Source organism: Malaclemys terrapin, chromosome 6 (assembly GCF_027887155.1).
Source record: "Malaclemys terrapin pileata isolate rMalTer1 chromosome 6, rMalTer1.hap1, whole genome shotgun sequence".
NCBI lineage: Eukaryota > Metazoa > Chordata > Testudines > Emydidae > Malaclemys > Malaclemys terrapin.
The window spans coordinates 67,286,922-67,300,924 of record NC_071510.1 but is presented as its reverse complement, the minus strand read 5'-3'; the positions used below and the strand labels follow the sequence as shown (position 1 = coordinate 67,300,924).

Genomic DNA, 14,003 nt, shown 5'->3' with positions numbered 1-14,003 from the left:
AATATAACCTGGATATTCTGATAGTACGATCAAGTAGATGATGGAATAATCTTCCAAGGCTGAAAGACTCATGGCTTGGGACATTGAAAACTAGACTGGAAAATGCATTAACAAATGTACAACAGGGGAAAAATCCTGCATTGGCAGGGAGTTGACCTAACAGAAGATCAAAAAAAGAGGTGATGTAATAGGCCAAAAGTACATACAAAAACTTAAACAGAGTTAGTAATTTATATAACCAAACAGAAGACACAGTGTTTTGCTTCTCTCTTTTATTGCAACCCATCTCAAGGTCAAAACATTCACAGAAAAATAGAAACTTACAAATTGTGTGAATTGTCTTGTTGCACTCATAAAAAGACATTAAAGAGAAATGACTAGAGTTCTCCACTATATCTGCAATATTATTCACTGTCTTTATTCTGAAAATATTGTTGCCATTTTGGAGTAGATAAAAAGCCCAGCATAATATGTGTTCACATGTATTTATGACATTCCAAGCAAAACTCTACTTTATATTTTTTCCAGATAAATGTTTTCAGCTTCATTTTGAAGTGTCTAATAAAAAAACATTTAACAACTGTCACTGGACTTTGAGTTGATACTTTCTGTAGTTGTCAAGAATTAATGCTGTGGGACTGGAATACAGTTTTGGCAGAATTGCACGGACATACTAAAACTGTTCTCCAGGTTATGGTGCATCAGTTCATCTGGATTAGCAAAACACTTTGACAATAATGGCAACTCGTCAGCTGAAACTTGAGCATTTGATATTTTGGATTAAAAGAGTATAACCTTTAAAAAGCAAATACGCAGAGTTATTCACCTCAAAAAATCATCCTTTAACCAAATTGCAACATTCTAAAGGTTAATGCAACTTCAAACCAAAGCTGCAACATCTGTATTTTCAATGCCTGCTTATCAACACTTGTCAAATTTCACTCTTGCGACACATATAGAAAATTAAACTTTTTATGAATTCACTTCAGCTATTTTCTGCATATATTATCTTATAAATCAGTTTTGGATTAAAAAACAGGTACACAATTGCCAACCAAAGTAGTCTTCAGTAGCTGGGGAACAAATATGAAAAGCACAGAGTACAATGCTTAAAATATACAAAGATTTAGAGGATGCCAGAAGAATTTTTCTTCCAGAGCAATTATTCTCTTCTAGAGTAAGGCCCTGATTTTGCAAAGTGATGCACGTGGTTGGACCATTATGCCCAGATGGAGTCCCACTGAGGTCAGCTATGCCCATGCTCTTGCTTTGCAGGAGTGGGACCCACATTAGCAACCACATACTACAGCGGGGAAAATCAGCGTTGTGGCTTTTATTTATTAAACTTTCCTTTTTACTTGACATTTCAGAATTCGGTAACATGACAGCATTGTGAAAGGAAACAGGTTCATTCAGAAAGTTTAATTAAAAAAAAGAAAAGAAAAGAAAAAACAACAACATTATTTTAAGCTATATAAACATGGCCTTATTACTGATTTCCCACAGCGGGTGTCTTCTATGCAGCATTTGGTTATCTGTGGTAAATTAAAGCGCTGTTAGCTCACTTATTACAAAAATGGCAAGGTGCAAAAATTGAGAAATCTATACAACATCTCCTATATGAATATTTAAGGAAAAATCACTTCTGCTGTTCTACAACATAAAACAAGTAAGATTGTCTACTTGAATAACCATTCAATAGTTACCATCATTTATTAAGATTTCCATTCAAAAATGAATTTCAAAATAATGATTTTTGTAATTAGCAAAATGTTTAGAAGAAAATCACAATTATTTGTGGATTCTTAACTTACTATGCATCCTAAAACACATGGGTGGCGTCAGTCTAGGTAATAATATGGATTAAGATTAGCTCCCAGTTTCAGCAGAGGCCTATACTGATCAGTTACACTGGTACTAGCACTGAGTTATCACTTACAAACCAAAGGAAACATGCATGACTGAGGCAAAGGGAAGAGAACAAAAGAAAATAGGCTTAACATCTAATATAACTCAAGCCATCCACAGAACTAGTAGGAATCCACTTCAGGAAATCTGCCAAAGGCTTTTATATTGTGTTTATGTGTACAAAAAGGATACAATGCATTTCTTAAGATTTGTTTTCGACATTCATACATAGTTTTACAGTACATCAAAGTCAGTGTATAGTCAACTCAATTTTACTGTAACTTGTGTAAACTCACAATTATATTGCATCATGAAAGGTTGTGAGCCCTCTTCAATGTCTTTAGGGATTTGCAGATTTTTAGGATGACAATTAAGAGTCAGAATGGTTACATGAGTCTAACTACAATGAGAGAGTCCAGTTTCTGTTCCAAAATTTCCAGGAGGGGTCACCAGACATAAAATGTTCATTGCTTTAAAAAACATTAATTTTAAAATTTAAAAATAAAATAAAAATCTCTTTTAGAACAATGGACTCTTGAACATATATTTCACAGAAAGCAAAATTAGATTTAAAAACATGAAAAGGTTTAAAATATTCCTGCAACATTGTACAACCAAAATCTGCAGTCCCCATTACACCTGCTGAATGCATTAGTCGAACTGTAATATCACATAGGTCGTTATGAAGCAGAAGACATACTAGGTGTCCAGCCCATTTGATAAGCCCGTTCCAAGGTCCTCTTGCAATCTTGCAGTACAGTACTGAAGGTTATGTGTGGATATTGCTGCACGAGCTGTTCCACTGTTGCTTCATTCACCTACAACCAAAGAAAAGATTCTATAATCTCACTAAGTAAATAAAACATGCAACCTAATATGGACAACAAGACATATCAGTGTTTGGATTTCTAAATATGAAGCTGCATGACTCATCCTGCAAGCCTTCTTTATGCTGGAAGGACTTGCAGCATTGGACCCTTGGTTTATATTTTGGGTTATTTGAATATAATTAAGTGCGGCTGTTTTTTATGACAAAAATGAGAAAAATCACAGCTTCATCATGACAAAAGAAAACTTGTTCACCTTAGCCTCTAAGGATAGAACAAGAAGCAATGGGTTTAAACTGTAGCAAGGGAGGTCTAGGTTGGACATTAGGAAAAAGTTCCTAACTGTCAGGGTGGTTAAACACTGGAATAAATTGCCTAGGGAGGTTGTGGAATCTCCATCTCTGGAGATATTTAAGAGTAGGTTAGATAAATGTCTATCAGGGATGGTCTAGACAGTATTTGGTCCTGCCATGCGGGCAGGGGACTGGACTCGATGACCTCTTGAGGTCCCTTCCAGTCCTAGAATCTATGAATCTATAAAAAATGCAAGTCATAGAATTATAGAATATCAGAGTTGGAAGGGACCTCAAGAGGTCATCTAGTCCAACCCCCTGCTCAAAGCAGGACCAATTCCCAGCTAAATCATCCCAGCCAGAGCTTTGTCAAGCCGGGCCTTAAAAACCTCCAAGGAAGGAGACTCCACCACCTCCCTAGGTAACGCATTCCAGTGTTTCACCACCCTCCTAGTGAAATAGTTTTTCCTAATATCCAACCTGGACCTCCCCCACTGCAACTTGAGACCATTACTCCTTGTTCTGTCATCTGCCACCACTGAGAACAGCCGAGCTCCATCCTCTTTGGAACCCCCCTTCAGGTAGTTGAAGGCTGCTATCAAATCCCCCCTCAGTCTTCTCTTCTGGAGACTAAACAATCCCAGTTCCCTCAGCCTCTCCTCATAAGTCATGTGCTCCAGACCCCTAATCATTTTTGTTGCCCTCCGCTGGACTCTTTCCAATTTTTCCACATCCTTCTTGTAGTGTGGGGCCCAAAACTGGACACAGTATTCCAGATGAGGCCTCACCAATGTCAAATAAAGGGAAACGATCACGTTCCTCGATCTGCTGGCAATGCCCCTACTTATACAGCCCAAAATGCCGTTAGCCTTCTTGGCAACAAGAGCACACTGTTGACTCATATCCAGCTTCTCGTCCACTGTGACCCCTAGGTCCTTTTCTGCAGAACTGCTACCTAGCCATTCGGTCCCTAGTCTGTAGCAGTTCATGGGATTCTTCCGTCCTAAGTGCAGGACTCTGCACTTGTCCTTGTTGAACCTCATCAGGTTTTTTTCGGCCCAATCCTCTAATTTGTCTAGGTCCCTCTGTATCCGATCCCTACCCTCCAGTGTATCTACCACGCCTCCTAGTTTAGTGTCATCTGCAAACTTGCTGAGAGTGCAGTCCACACCATCCTCCAGATCATTAATAAAGATATTAAACAAAACCGGCCCCAGGACCGACCCTTGGGGCACTCCACTTGAAACCGGCTGCCAACTAGACATGGAGCCATTGATCACTACCCATTGAGCCCGACGATCTAGCCAGCTTTCTATCCACCTTACAGTCCATTCATCCAGCCCATACTTTTTTAACTTGGCAGCAAGAATACTGTGGGAGACAGTATCAAAAGCTTTGCTAAAGTCAAGGAATAACACATCCACTGCTTTCCCCTCATCCACAGAGCCAGTTATCTCATCATAGAAGGCAATTAGGTTAGTCAGGCACGACTTCCCCTTCGTGAATCCATGCTGACTGTTCCTGATCACTTTCCTCTCCTCTAAATGTTTCATAATTTAAGTCATAAGTTAATACCATTGTTTGTGGTGGAAAATGATAAGGAAAGTCAAACACATATCCTTTATTTTAAAATAAGCATTGTTTTTAAACCATTTGATAATATTTACCAAACAAATTAAACCCCTTTAAGATCCCATGCGCCACTACCCTGGACACTCAGGGGAGCCAAAATTGTAAACATTCAAAGACTAGAGTATCTTGCTCATGACTGCACTGCCCAGAGTGACAAACACCTACATTAGGAGTCTTTTCACAGACAAGTATCCATTCAAACTCTACCAGCTAGACAGACGTTTACCAAGTGTAAGATTTTCCTGGTGATAGAAAAATGAGAAATTGGCTGTAAGAGTACTGAAGATAAGTGAAATAAAAACAACTTTGGGCATGATTCTGATACCCTTACTTACAACAAATAATAGCTCCACGACTAGCACTTTTGAAATGGTACTAATCAATGTGAATAAGAGTATGGGAGTCTGTTAATGAAGAACATAAAATCATATGATTACGTAAGGAGAAAACAATAAGAATGAATTTTATTGGACATGAACATCATACGGTAATATGAGTCAGCACTTCCAAAGGTTAAAGAGTCCTCAAAAATATTTAAAAGCCCACAGAGCTCTACATATACCTTTGGTGGCAGCTTTTTTAACCTTTAAGTGTAAAGCTAACACAGAACTCAGATCCTTGGTGAGACACACTGAAATGGTAGGAATCAATAATTAAAACGTACAAGACTGGCAGGTCAGGGATGTCCCCGCTAGATCTTAACCATCAAAGATACCACCTTTATTCTTGATTAGACAAGGCAATCAGACAGGCCTAATTAAACCTAACACCTTTACAATTGCAATGCTGTGAGGGGATTAATTTGTCAATTATTTTTAAGCTGATTGCAGTTCATATCACAGAAGTAGACAGCTTCCTTCATCCTTTAGATAAATAAAAGATTAACCTAAGAACCACAACTTTTAGGTAGCTTTCTTTGAAATCTTTATTGAACACTTAGGCATTTTTAAATGCATCAATATTTCATTTAAATACTGAGCAGCCTACACTGACAGGATGTACCGGTAATACAATCCTCCACTTTTCTTTTCTAGTGTCCAACATTCAAGGCAAAAAATGAAAAATAATGTTTGCTATCGTCATTGAGATCCTTCTTGGAATATTTAAAGCATAATGACTACAACATCTAATAAAGCTTCCTACCCTCCCACCCCCCCTCAAAAAACCCAAGAACTATAGCAGGGATTGCAGAGATTGAACAGTGATTGCACTCTCTGTCAGGGATAAATGAAGAGTTTAATCTCCAGTTCTTCTGCTTTGATAATAGAAACACTCAATCTTCATTGGAAGCTTCATCTATCTGAGGCTGACTTGGATAGAAAACTGGTTTAACTTCTCCTCCAGGTACACAGCGAAAATGCAAGCTCTGTACTCTTTTGGTAACAACTATGTTGAAGTAACACCTGTGGGTGCTGAAAAACAAGAAGCATCTTTTAATAAATCCAAATGAAATTAGAGGTAGCATAAGACCTCCACAATATTTGACACTCACTGGTGAATACAAACTTTTAAACTAACAGCAACATTCAGCAGAAATGCTTCTTGGAAATAAACACAGTTATGGAGACTGTTACCATTTTGTCCTATTTTGAACAGTCAACAAATCCGTTTTCTTTCAGCCAATACCTTTCAGGCTTTCTGCAGAAAAGCCAAGATAGAGTACAGAACCCATCATGTTATAATCTCTCACCTCCCTCTCTGGAATACTAAACCTGAATCACTAGATTAAAACCCCCAAATTATATGACTTTTACATTACAGTTAATGTAGCCAGAATGAAGAAGCTCAGAAAGGAGAGTCAGCCATTTTGACCTTCCTTGCTGGGAACCCAGGAAGCAGTGTTTACATTCATCCATTAAACTATCTTTAAACACTAATGTGTGGATGTTATTGTGCTCACTCTCAAACAAGTTGGGGTTTCTTACTAGATGTCATGGTCAGGGTTTAGTGGGGCAATGTGTATAATAGTGCAAACAGATTTTCATGCTATAGGGAACAGACAAATTCAAACTAGACACAAGGCACACATTTTTAACAGTGGGAATGTGTAACCACAAAGTGGTGGATTATCCATCTTTTCAGGTCTTCCTATTGAGATGGCATGCTTTTCTGGAAGGCATGCTTTGTTAAACACAAATTACTGGGCTCAATACAGAAGAAACTGGGTGAAATATAATGGCTTATGATACACAGATCAGAGTAGATAATCTAATTATCCCTTCTGGCCTTAAAAATCTATGAATCTATAAAAAAACACTTAACACTTGTCATTAATGCTATATGTGTCTTTATAGGTAATTATACTTGCTGGCTTTTATGTGCCACAATATAGGAATATCTTATAAGTGTGTGTGTGGGGGGGGAAACATACACGTTTGTTAGCAATTGTGGTTGCCAAATGGGCAGACTGTGGTCCAGCAAGTATCGAGAGGACACCCAAATAGGACCAGTTGGGAGCGAATGAAATTGAAGGTTATACAACTCTACCGTCTGCAGGAACAGACAGTTCTTGAAGGTAAGACAGTAAAGCCACGGGGCAAGCTCAAGCATAAACAGGTCATTGCATGTATTTGGCCTACAAGATAACCTAAGCACATAGGGGACAGGCAAAAACACTATGGAAGAAGAGCAAGAAGTAAATCACCTGTCTCTCAATCAAAGTCTGAATGTGGACAAAAACTTATAGACACAACTACTTTCCAGGGCAGTCTCAAGGATTTCTAGACACTTGTTTTAAGGCCATTTGAAAACCTTAATTTTATTATTCAAACTCTAGGTATAAACCTTAGTTGCTACCGGTAAGTTTGCAGTTAGGGTTTCTCTTATGTTCATATTTGAAACCTTTAAAAGTCTGGAAAGAAACCACTTTGAGCTTGAAAACTGGCAAGCTTACTCTCATGCCAGAGGACAATTTTTTCCCCAGGTTTCATGATACATGATGAAATTGTTTGACTTAGTTAAATATTTAGTTGTTAAACCCTTTTCAAATTCATTTTAATAAAAGTAATCATAAACATGACAACATTATATTAGACAAGATAAATCAATCCAGTTTACATCACAGTAAAAAAAAAATGATTAAAAAAAAACTTTCAACCATTATAAAAATCTATACAAGTTCTAGGATGAGAAAAAACTATATTTGAAAAATAAGGCCATAGACTATTCCCTCTGAAACCAAATGGAAATCTTGCTATTTACCACCAGAAAAACTCAGACCAAATCAGATACTAAATCATTAGTAGTTGTAAAGGTTCAGTATCCTACTCAAAGGGATAAATTGTACATTCCCCAAAAGGAGGTAATAGCTTTAAATCAAAAAGATGTCAATCATTTGGTCCTTGTCATCAGGTCCTCTAATACTAAATTAAGATACCAAAAAGCATTTTCATCATTAAAATCATAAAAAATTAAGCTTCTGTATCTTTGATAAGATGTAATTTGCCTGGCAATAAAACAGATCCTCCAAAAATAAATTCAGCACTTAAAGAAAGCAATTTCCCCCTTCAAGCCTGTATGACTTTGGACACCGAAAGGAAAAAAATGAATGTTTATATCTTCATGTTAAATATTATATTTTTTTCTCCAATCAACTTTCATTAATCTCCATCTATTGAAATGTCAAAAGAAAGGCTATTAGCTGAAGATAAATCAATTACATTATCTAATACATTATCATTTATTTGTATTTCAGTAGCACCTACAATGTGATAGGTGTTATCTGAACATAAGGAAAACACACAGTCCTTGCCCCTAAAAGCAAGATCAGTGAATTGATAGGCCATTCACAGCTGAACATGAGGGTTAAAAAGCACCAACAAACTTAAAAAATGAACAGTAAATTCAGGCAGGCCCTCCCCACTCAGTTGTCAAGGAAAATCCAAAAGCCCCCGACATTGTTAGATTTTCAGTAATTCTCAAAAATCTCAGTTTTAAAAAAAAATGCTTCAGGCAATGTTCTATATTGGACTCCAGAGAGAGTTTTACTACGATATTCTTTAACTTCTATATCAGGGAATTGTTTCTAGGCTTTTTTTCACCCTGCTTCCATTATGGCCTCAAGATAAAGTTAGTCAAAATCATATTTTGATCCAAGAGAATCAATTTTTGATTTAAGCCCCTCATTAGCCTCAAGAATCTTCTTCAGTGAAATTAGGGGCTGCAGCTGAAATACAATCAGCTGAATCTAAGTTTTTCAGTGCAGTGGATAGCAACATTTGCCAAGAGCGGACTGCAGTGGGGATAGGGACAGAGGTAATGACAGACCATCTATAGCTTTTTGGTGTCAAAGCTGTAATTGCTGAAATCTCTGTATCCAAAGAAGTACTATGTTTCAGTATAATTTAGGAGTCATTATAAAATTAAACTAAATCTCCAGGGATGATAACCTGCCTTTGCTCTGCACTCTTTATGCTGAGTAAAAGGGCAAAAGTGGTGTAAAGGGGTCCTATAAGCTCCAGTTCAAGAATGCAAGAGGATTCCTCTAGTACACTGTAATAGAGAGCCATAAAGGCTGCCTTCAGAGGACACTTTCAAAAAGCCATGGTGTAAGGAGTATATCGGGGCAGGGCTGCAGCACACAACCGTGAGGAGATTCTGGTCCATGCTGTGGCCCATAGGGCAGCCTTGGATGACTACTGAAACTTAGACAGGTCCAAGGGCTCTCTAAGGGTATGTCTTCTCTACTGGCTGGATTGGCGGGCAGCGAGCGATCCCCAAGCGCTCTCCTGTTGACTCCTGTACTCCAGCTCGGCGAGAGGCGCAGGCAGAATCGACGGGGGAGTGGCAGCAGTCGACTCACTGTGGTGAAGACACCGCGGTAAGAAGATCTAAGTACGTTGACTTCAGCTACATTATTCACGCAGCTGAAGTTGCATAACTTAGATTGATTCCCCACTGCAGTGTAGACCAGGCCTAAATTACACCAGTGACCTCACCAACCACCAGAGTAGCCCAGGAATGAGAGGGTTAAAGTCACAGCTCCAGGCTTGGTCTACACTACCAACTTATATTGGTTTAACTACGGTACTCAGGGGTGTGAAAAATCCACGCACCTGAGCGACAGAGTTATACTGACCTAACCCCTGGTGTAGAGAGATGGCTTCTCCCTTTCGGGGGGCTTATCTACACTTACAGTGCTGCAGCAGCAGAGCTTCACCAGTGGAGCTGTCATTGTAGCACTGAAGACACTACCTGTGCTGATGGTAGCTATGTTGATGGGACAAGCTCTCCTGTCAACATAGCGCTGTCCCCACTGGGAGTTGGGTCCATATAACTGTGTGGCTCAGGGGAGTGGACTTTCCACACCCCTCAGCGACATAATTATACTTGCATAAGTTTGTAGTGTAGGTCAGGGCTGAGATGTGTAGCACAGAATCTCACCTCTTAAGTCTAAAAAGTGTACTACTGTGCAGGGACAAGCCCTGGGATGGTTTGTGATGCACATCTCCCTTTCCTGTCCCTCCCCCCAAGGTATCTCACAAAATACCCTTCTATTAGACTGGAACTAAAGCCAAATCAGGAATAGAGTTATAATAAGAAATAATTGCTGATTATCAATAAGAATAAATTCTTACCATATTTGTAATCCATATCAGCATTCGTTCAACAAAATTTATTACAAATCACCATCATTAGAAAAACCAAGGATACAGCTTAATACAAATAGTATTTAAGTCGTACAAATCACTGTGAGAGAGAACATTTCTGTTAAGCCAAATCTTAAAAAACTCCTCAAATGATAAAATACTTACAACACCATTTTAGTCCAGAATGGAGTTTCTCAGGGGAACATGTTTATGTTCCTTAACTACCACGATTTTCATAGGGGGATGAGGTGTTGGAGTAGCAACTCAAGCAAGGTTCAAGCAAGCTTCTGTGTGAGGCCATGTACCTCTTGCATAGGAACACAGCCAGCTGACTATGGGGAGCGCTGATGTTAGGAGCTCTTCCCTTCCAGGTTTCACCTCCCTAGGCAGCAGAGCACTGGCTCCAGTGTCAGGGCACCAGCAGGTTAAACATATTGTCAGTTGCCTAACTCTACTGAATACCTGTTATTCAAAAGTAATATTCACTTGTCTAAATTTTATAAAGCTCTTAGTTTTATTTAATACCTAGTGCTCAGGAGCATAAGAAGTATTTCTTCTATAACTATCCAGTGGATCAATTTTTAAATATTTATTTTTTGCAAGTAATTTTAGAGATATTTTAACAGGTGAGCAGTAGCATCAAATGATGAAAGATCATGAATTGAGGAAAGATGAGTACAATGGCCAGGGTTAAAAGGGCACAATTGCCCTATTTCTGCACAGCTACATAATAGTCATATCATGAAAAAAGAAAATGGGCTCATTTTAGAGGTCACTACTCCATGCATTGCAAATGGATTGGGTCCAAAAGGGTCCTATTTAAAGTTTTGGTCTTCAGCGTTGGTTGTTTTTTTTTTATTGGACAGTCAGGGTATATGGAAACGGTACATGCAGCTTTGTCTCTGCATGCTCGATGGTATAATATGGAAGCCCATTTTTCCATGTTGTGAGTGTAGAGGGAAGTTTGTCTTTATATTATGGGGAGAAATATGCCATGAGTCCACAGTACAGAAAGAACTTTGGCTATTGAGTCATGAACTAGCTTTTGTTAGACATATTTCACAAATCCACAACCTCTCCCATGTTTTAAAGATGGAATCCAAAATTTAGAGGGAATAGAGTTATAGAGTAGTCAAGTTTATTCACTTTTTCTCCTTTCTCCAGCTTTAGTTTACTGTTTCCTCAATTCAATGTTTTTTAAAAGTATACTTAATAAAAAATGTTTGATTTCCACCCCCCCCCCCCAGCTAATAGTCGAATGAATAACATTCTCAAGTGGCTCAATTATAACTGTTGCCTATAGCTACAACAAAATGAAAGATTTCTGGAATCATTTTGTGTGAAGTGCTATGCATTTGATCAGTTAAGGCAGATATGTTCCAAAGACTGCCCTAATGCCCAGAAGCAGAACCTTTGCTTAGGACTACTTTAATAATAAAATAACAGCACTAACTATATTAGTACAACATTCTACAGTCTGAATAAATTCCCTTATGGTTTAGACAAAGAACGCATTTTGGCTTAACTGATGTAGTCCTTTTACAAAATCATTATGTTTGTAGATTGATGATTAATGCAATTGACAAGTCCTGTCTCCTCCAAAATATTGATGTAACATGATTATCATGACATTCAAACCACTTAATTTTGTACTGCAAAGACCATAGCAATTTATTTCCCAGTTATGTGTGGGATAGGAGAAGGAGGAGAGGTAGAAACTATGTATAAGTATAAACATGTCTGATATTTTTGTGCTCTAAAATGAAACAAACGAAATAGACAAATTCCATAATTAGCTCAAGCACATTTTGAGGTTTCAGAAAAGAACTGAAAGAAAAAATCTACTTTTGGAATATGTGTCCCCTTTTTCTATTTCTTTCAGCTCACACAGAGATGCACATCCCTGCAGGGACGAAGGCTTCGTTGAGAAGTTGATCATGCATTTGAATGCTATTGCCTCAAACAATCACTGTGGTCTCTTGGAGAGAACAAAGGTTATTGCAAATTAACAAAATAATCAATTTCAGGTTCTGTAGCGTACATAGTTCTTGAAGAGCCCATATCCCAAAGCTGGCAGTGCTAAACATTATCTCCCACATCTCCTGCAATATCAAGTATTATATTCCCATAAATGACAAAGATGTTTCATTCTCAAGTCTCCAGGATCATTAAGAACCTTTTGCTTTTGTTATTTTGTAAGAGAAGCCTTTCCAAAGTGTTTTTGGTTGTTTGTTTTTGTATGTTTCAAACAAAGTAATTAATTGCTTCTAGACACAGATTGTGCAGCACTTGAGAGTAAAAATCTCAAAAATATTATACAAAATTATTCACAATTATTTCAAACAAATAAAACCCCCAAACTCCATAGGCTGTTTTGTCCTTATTTAGAAAAATATTTCATAATTGATGACTACCCAGTGACACGATGGTATTTCTTTATAAACGATGGACCTTCTTTCAACTTCTTGAAATGTTTATACTGATAAAATAGTGATGGCTGTTTTGCTTTGTGGAAAACTATGGATTATGAAAACTATCCCCTCTGTTCCATGAGCATATTACTGTAATGTTTAATAAACTGGGAGACATTTTAAAGTAAGTGGAAAAATCATTTAAAAAACTTCACATTTAACAGACATAATTGAAAAGTTCCTTGGACAATAATTCTAGAAAGTATTCCCTCACTTTTTGTGTTCCATACATAATATTGGTTAGTTCACATTGCCTTTTCCCTCAACAGTGGCCTGATCCTGAAAACACTTAGATCTGATCACATTGACATGAATGATCTTTCTGATGACTACAATGAGAACTGGATCAGGCCCTTGGTTCTTACTAACATGAATAGACCTATTGACTTGTGTATACCTGTAGTAAGTGTTTGAAGGATTGAGTCCTTAATGTATCCCATTGTTGAATTTTGCTGTCTACATCTTGCACACATTTTGGAAATGAAATAGTTAAACTAAAGATACAACAACATACAGTTAACTTAAATTCTCTTCCTGCATTTTAGCAGACACTTTCAGTCATGCACTTAATGGGTAAGCTATTTCAGTTAGCTAAAAAAAGAATCATTTATTGTTCCGTCTTTTAAAATGCTCATATTGAAAATCAAGGGCAAAATGAATACTTTAAAAGACAGTGGGGTCTTTATCAGGGGAGGGAGGATTGCTGTAATTTCATTCTAATAGGGTTCACTGGTCTTATGGATCTGATATCTCTATTATTCATATTACCTTGCCCACCTTGTCTCTCTCATTATTCGTAAACAGATATATCAATGGAAGCTCCTACATTTCACGTTACTTCAAAAATACAAAGGATTTTCTTAAATATGCAGCAATGTCATTTGAACAAATTACAGTGATTTAGGGGGAGAATAAGTGCTACAGACTTTTTTCAAAATGGGAGAAAAACAGATTTTGCAGTTCTCAAGATCAAACCATAATTTCATTCTCAAAATGATTTTATTTAAAGTGGAAGTAATTTGTCAGGCATTTTGATCTATTTCAAGTTAGCTTCTATTAGCTTTTTAAAATGGTAAGGCCAACGGCTGTGCTATATTAAATCAAGCCATGGCCCTATATTCTTGTAGCTGCATTGTTGACTAATAATGGTTTGGCCCGAATAAACATCCAGCACCTGAGATCCTATCTCCCTTCCACTCAGTTCATTTTCAAGCAATCTGTGTAAGTAGCAACAGACCATGCACAAAAGGTTGAAAAATGTTGCACAGACCAGGCTTATTAATG

The 14,003-nt window shown here is 37.7% G+C and overlaps 1 protein-coding gene across 3 annotated transcripts in view; it reads right to left on the bottom strand.

Annotated features, from left to right (window-relative positions):
• Positions 1-257: 257 nt before the first annotated feature.
• FBXL17 (F-box and leucine rich repeat protein 17) overlaps positions 258-14,003 on the bottom strand; it is a 480,497-nt gene continuing 466,751 nt past the window's right edge. For 2 of the 3 annotated variants that reach the window (XM_054031674.1, XM_054031675.1), the window contains one exon: positions 258-2,726. In XM_054031674.1, the coding sequence (XP_053887649.1) occupies positions 2,589-2,726 (138 nt within the window). In that variant the 3' untranslated portion in view covers positions 258-2,588. Of the gene's footprint in view, positions 2,727-3,586; positions 4,903-14,003 lie in introns of those variants that run through there. The other variant, XM_054031676.1, reaches the window with a different exon arrangement.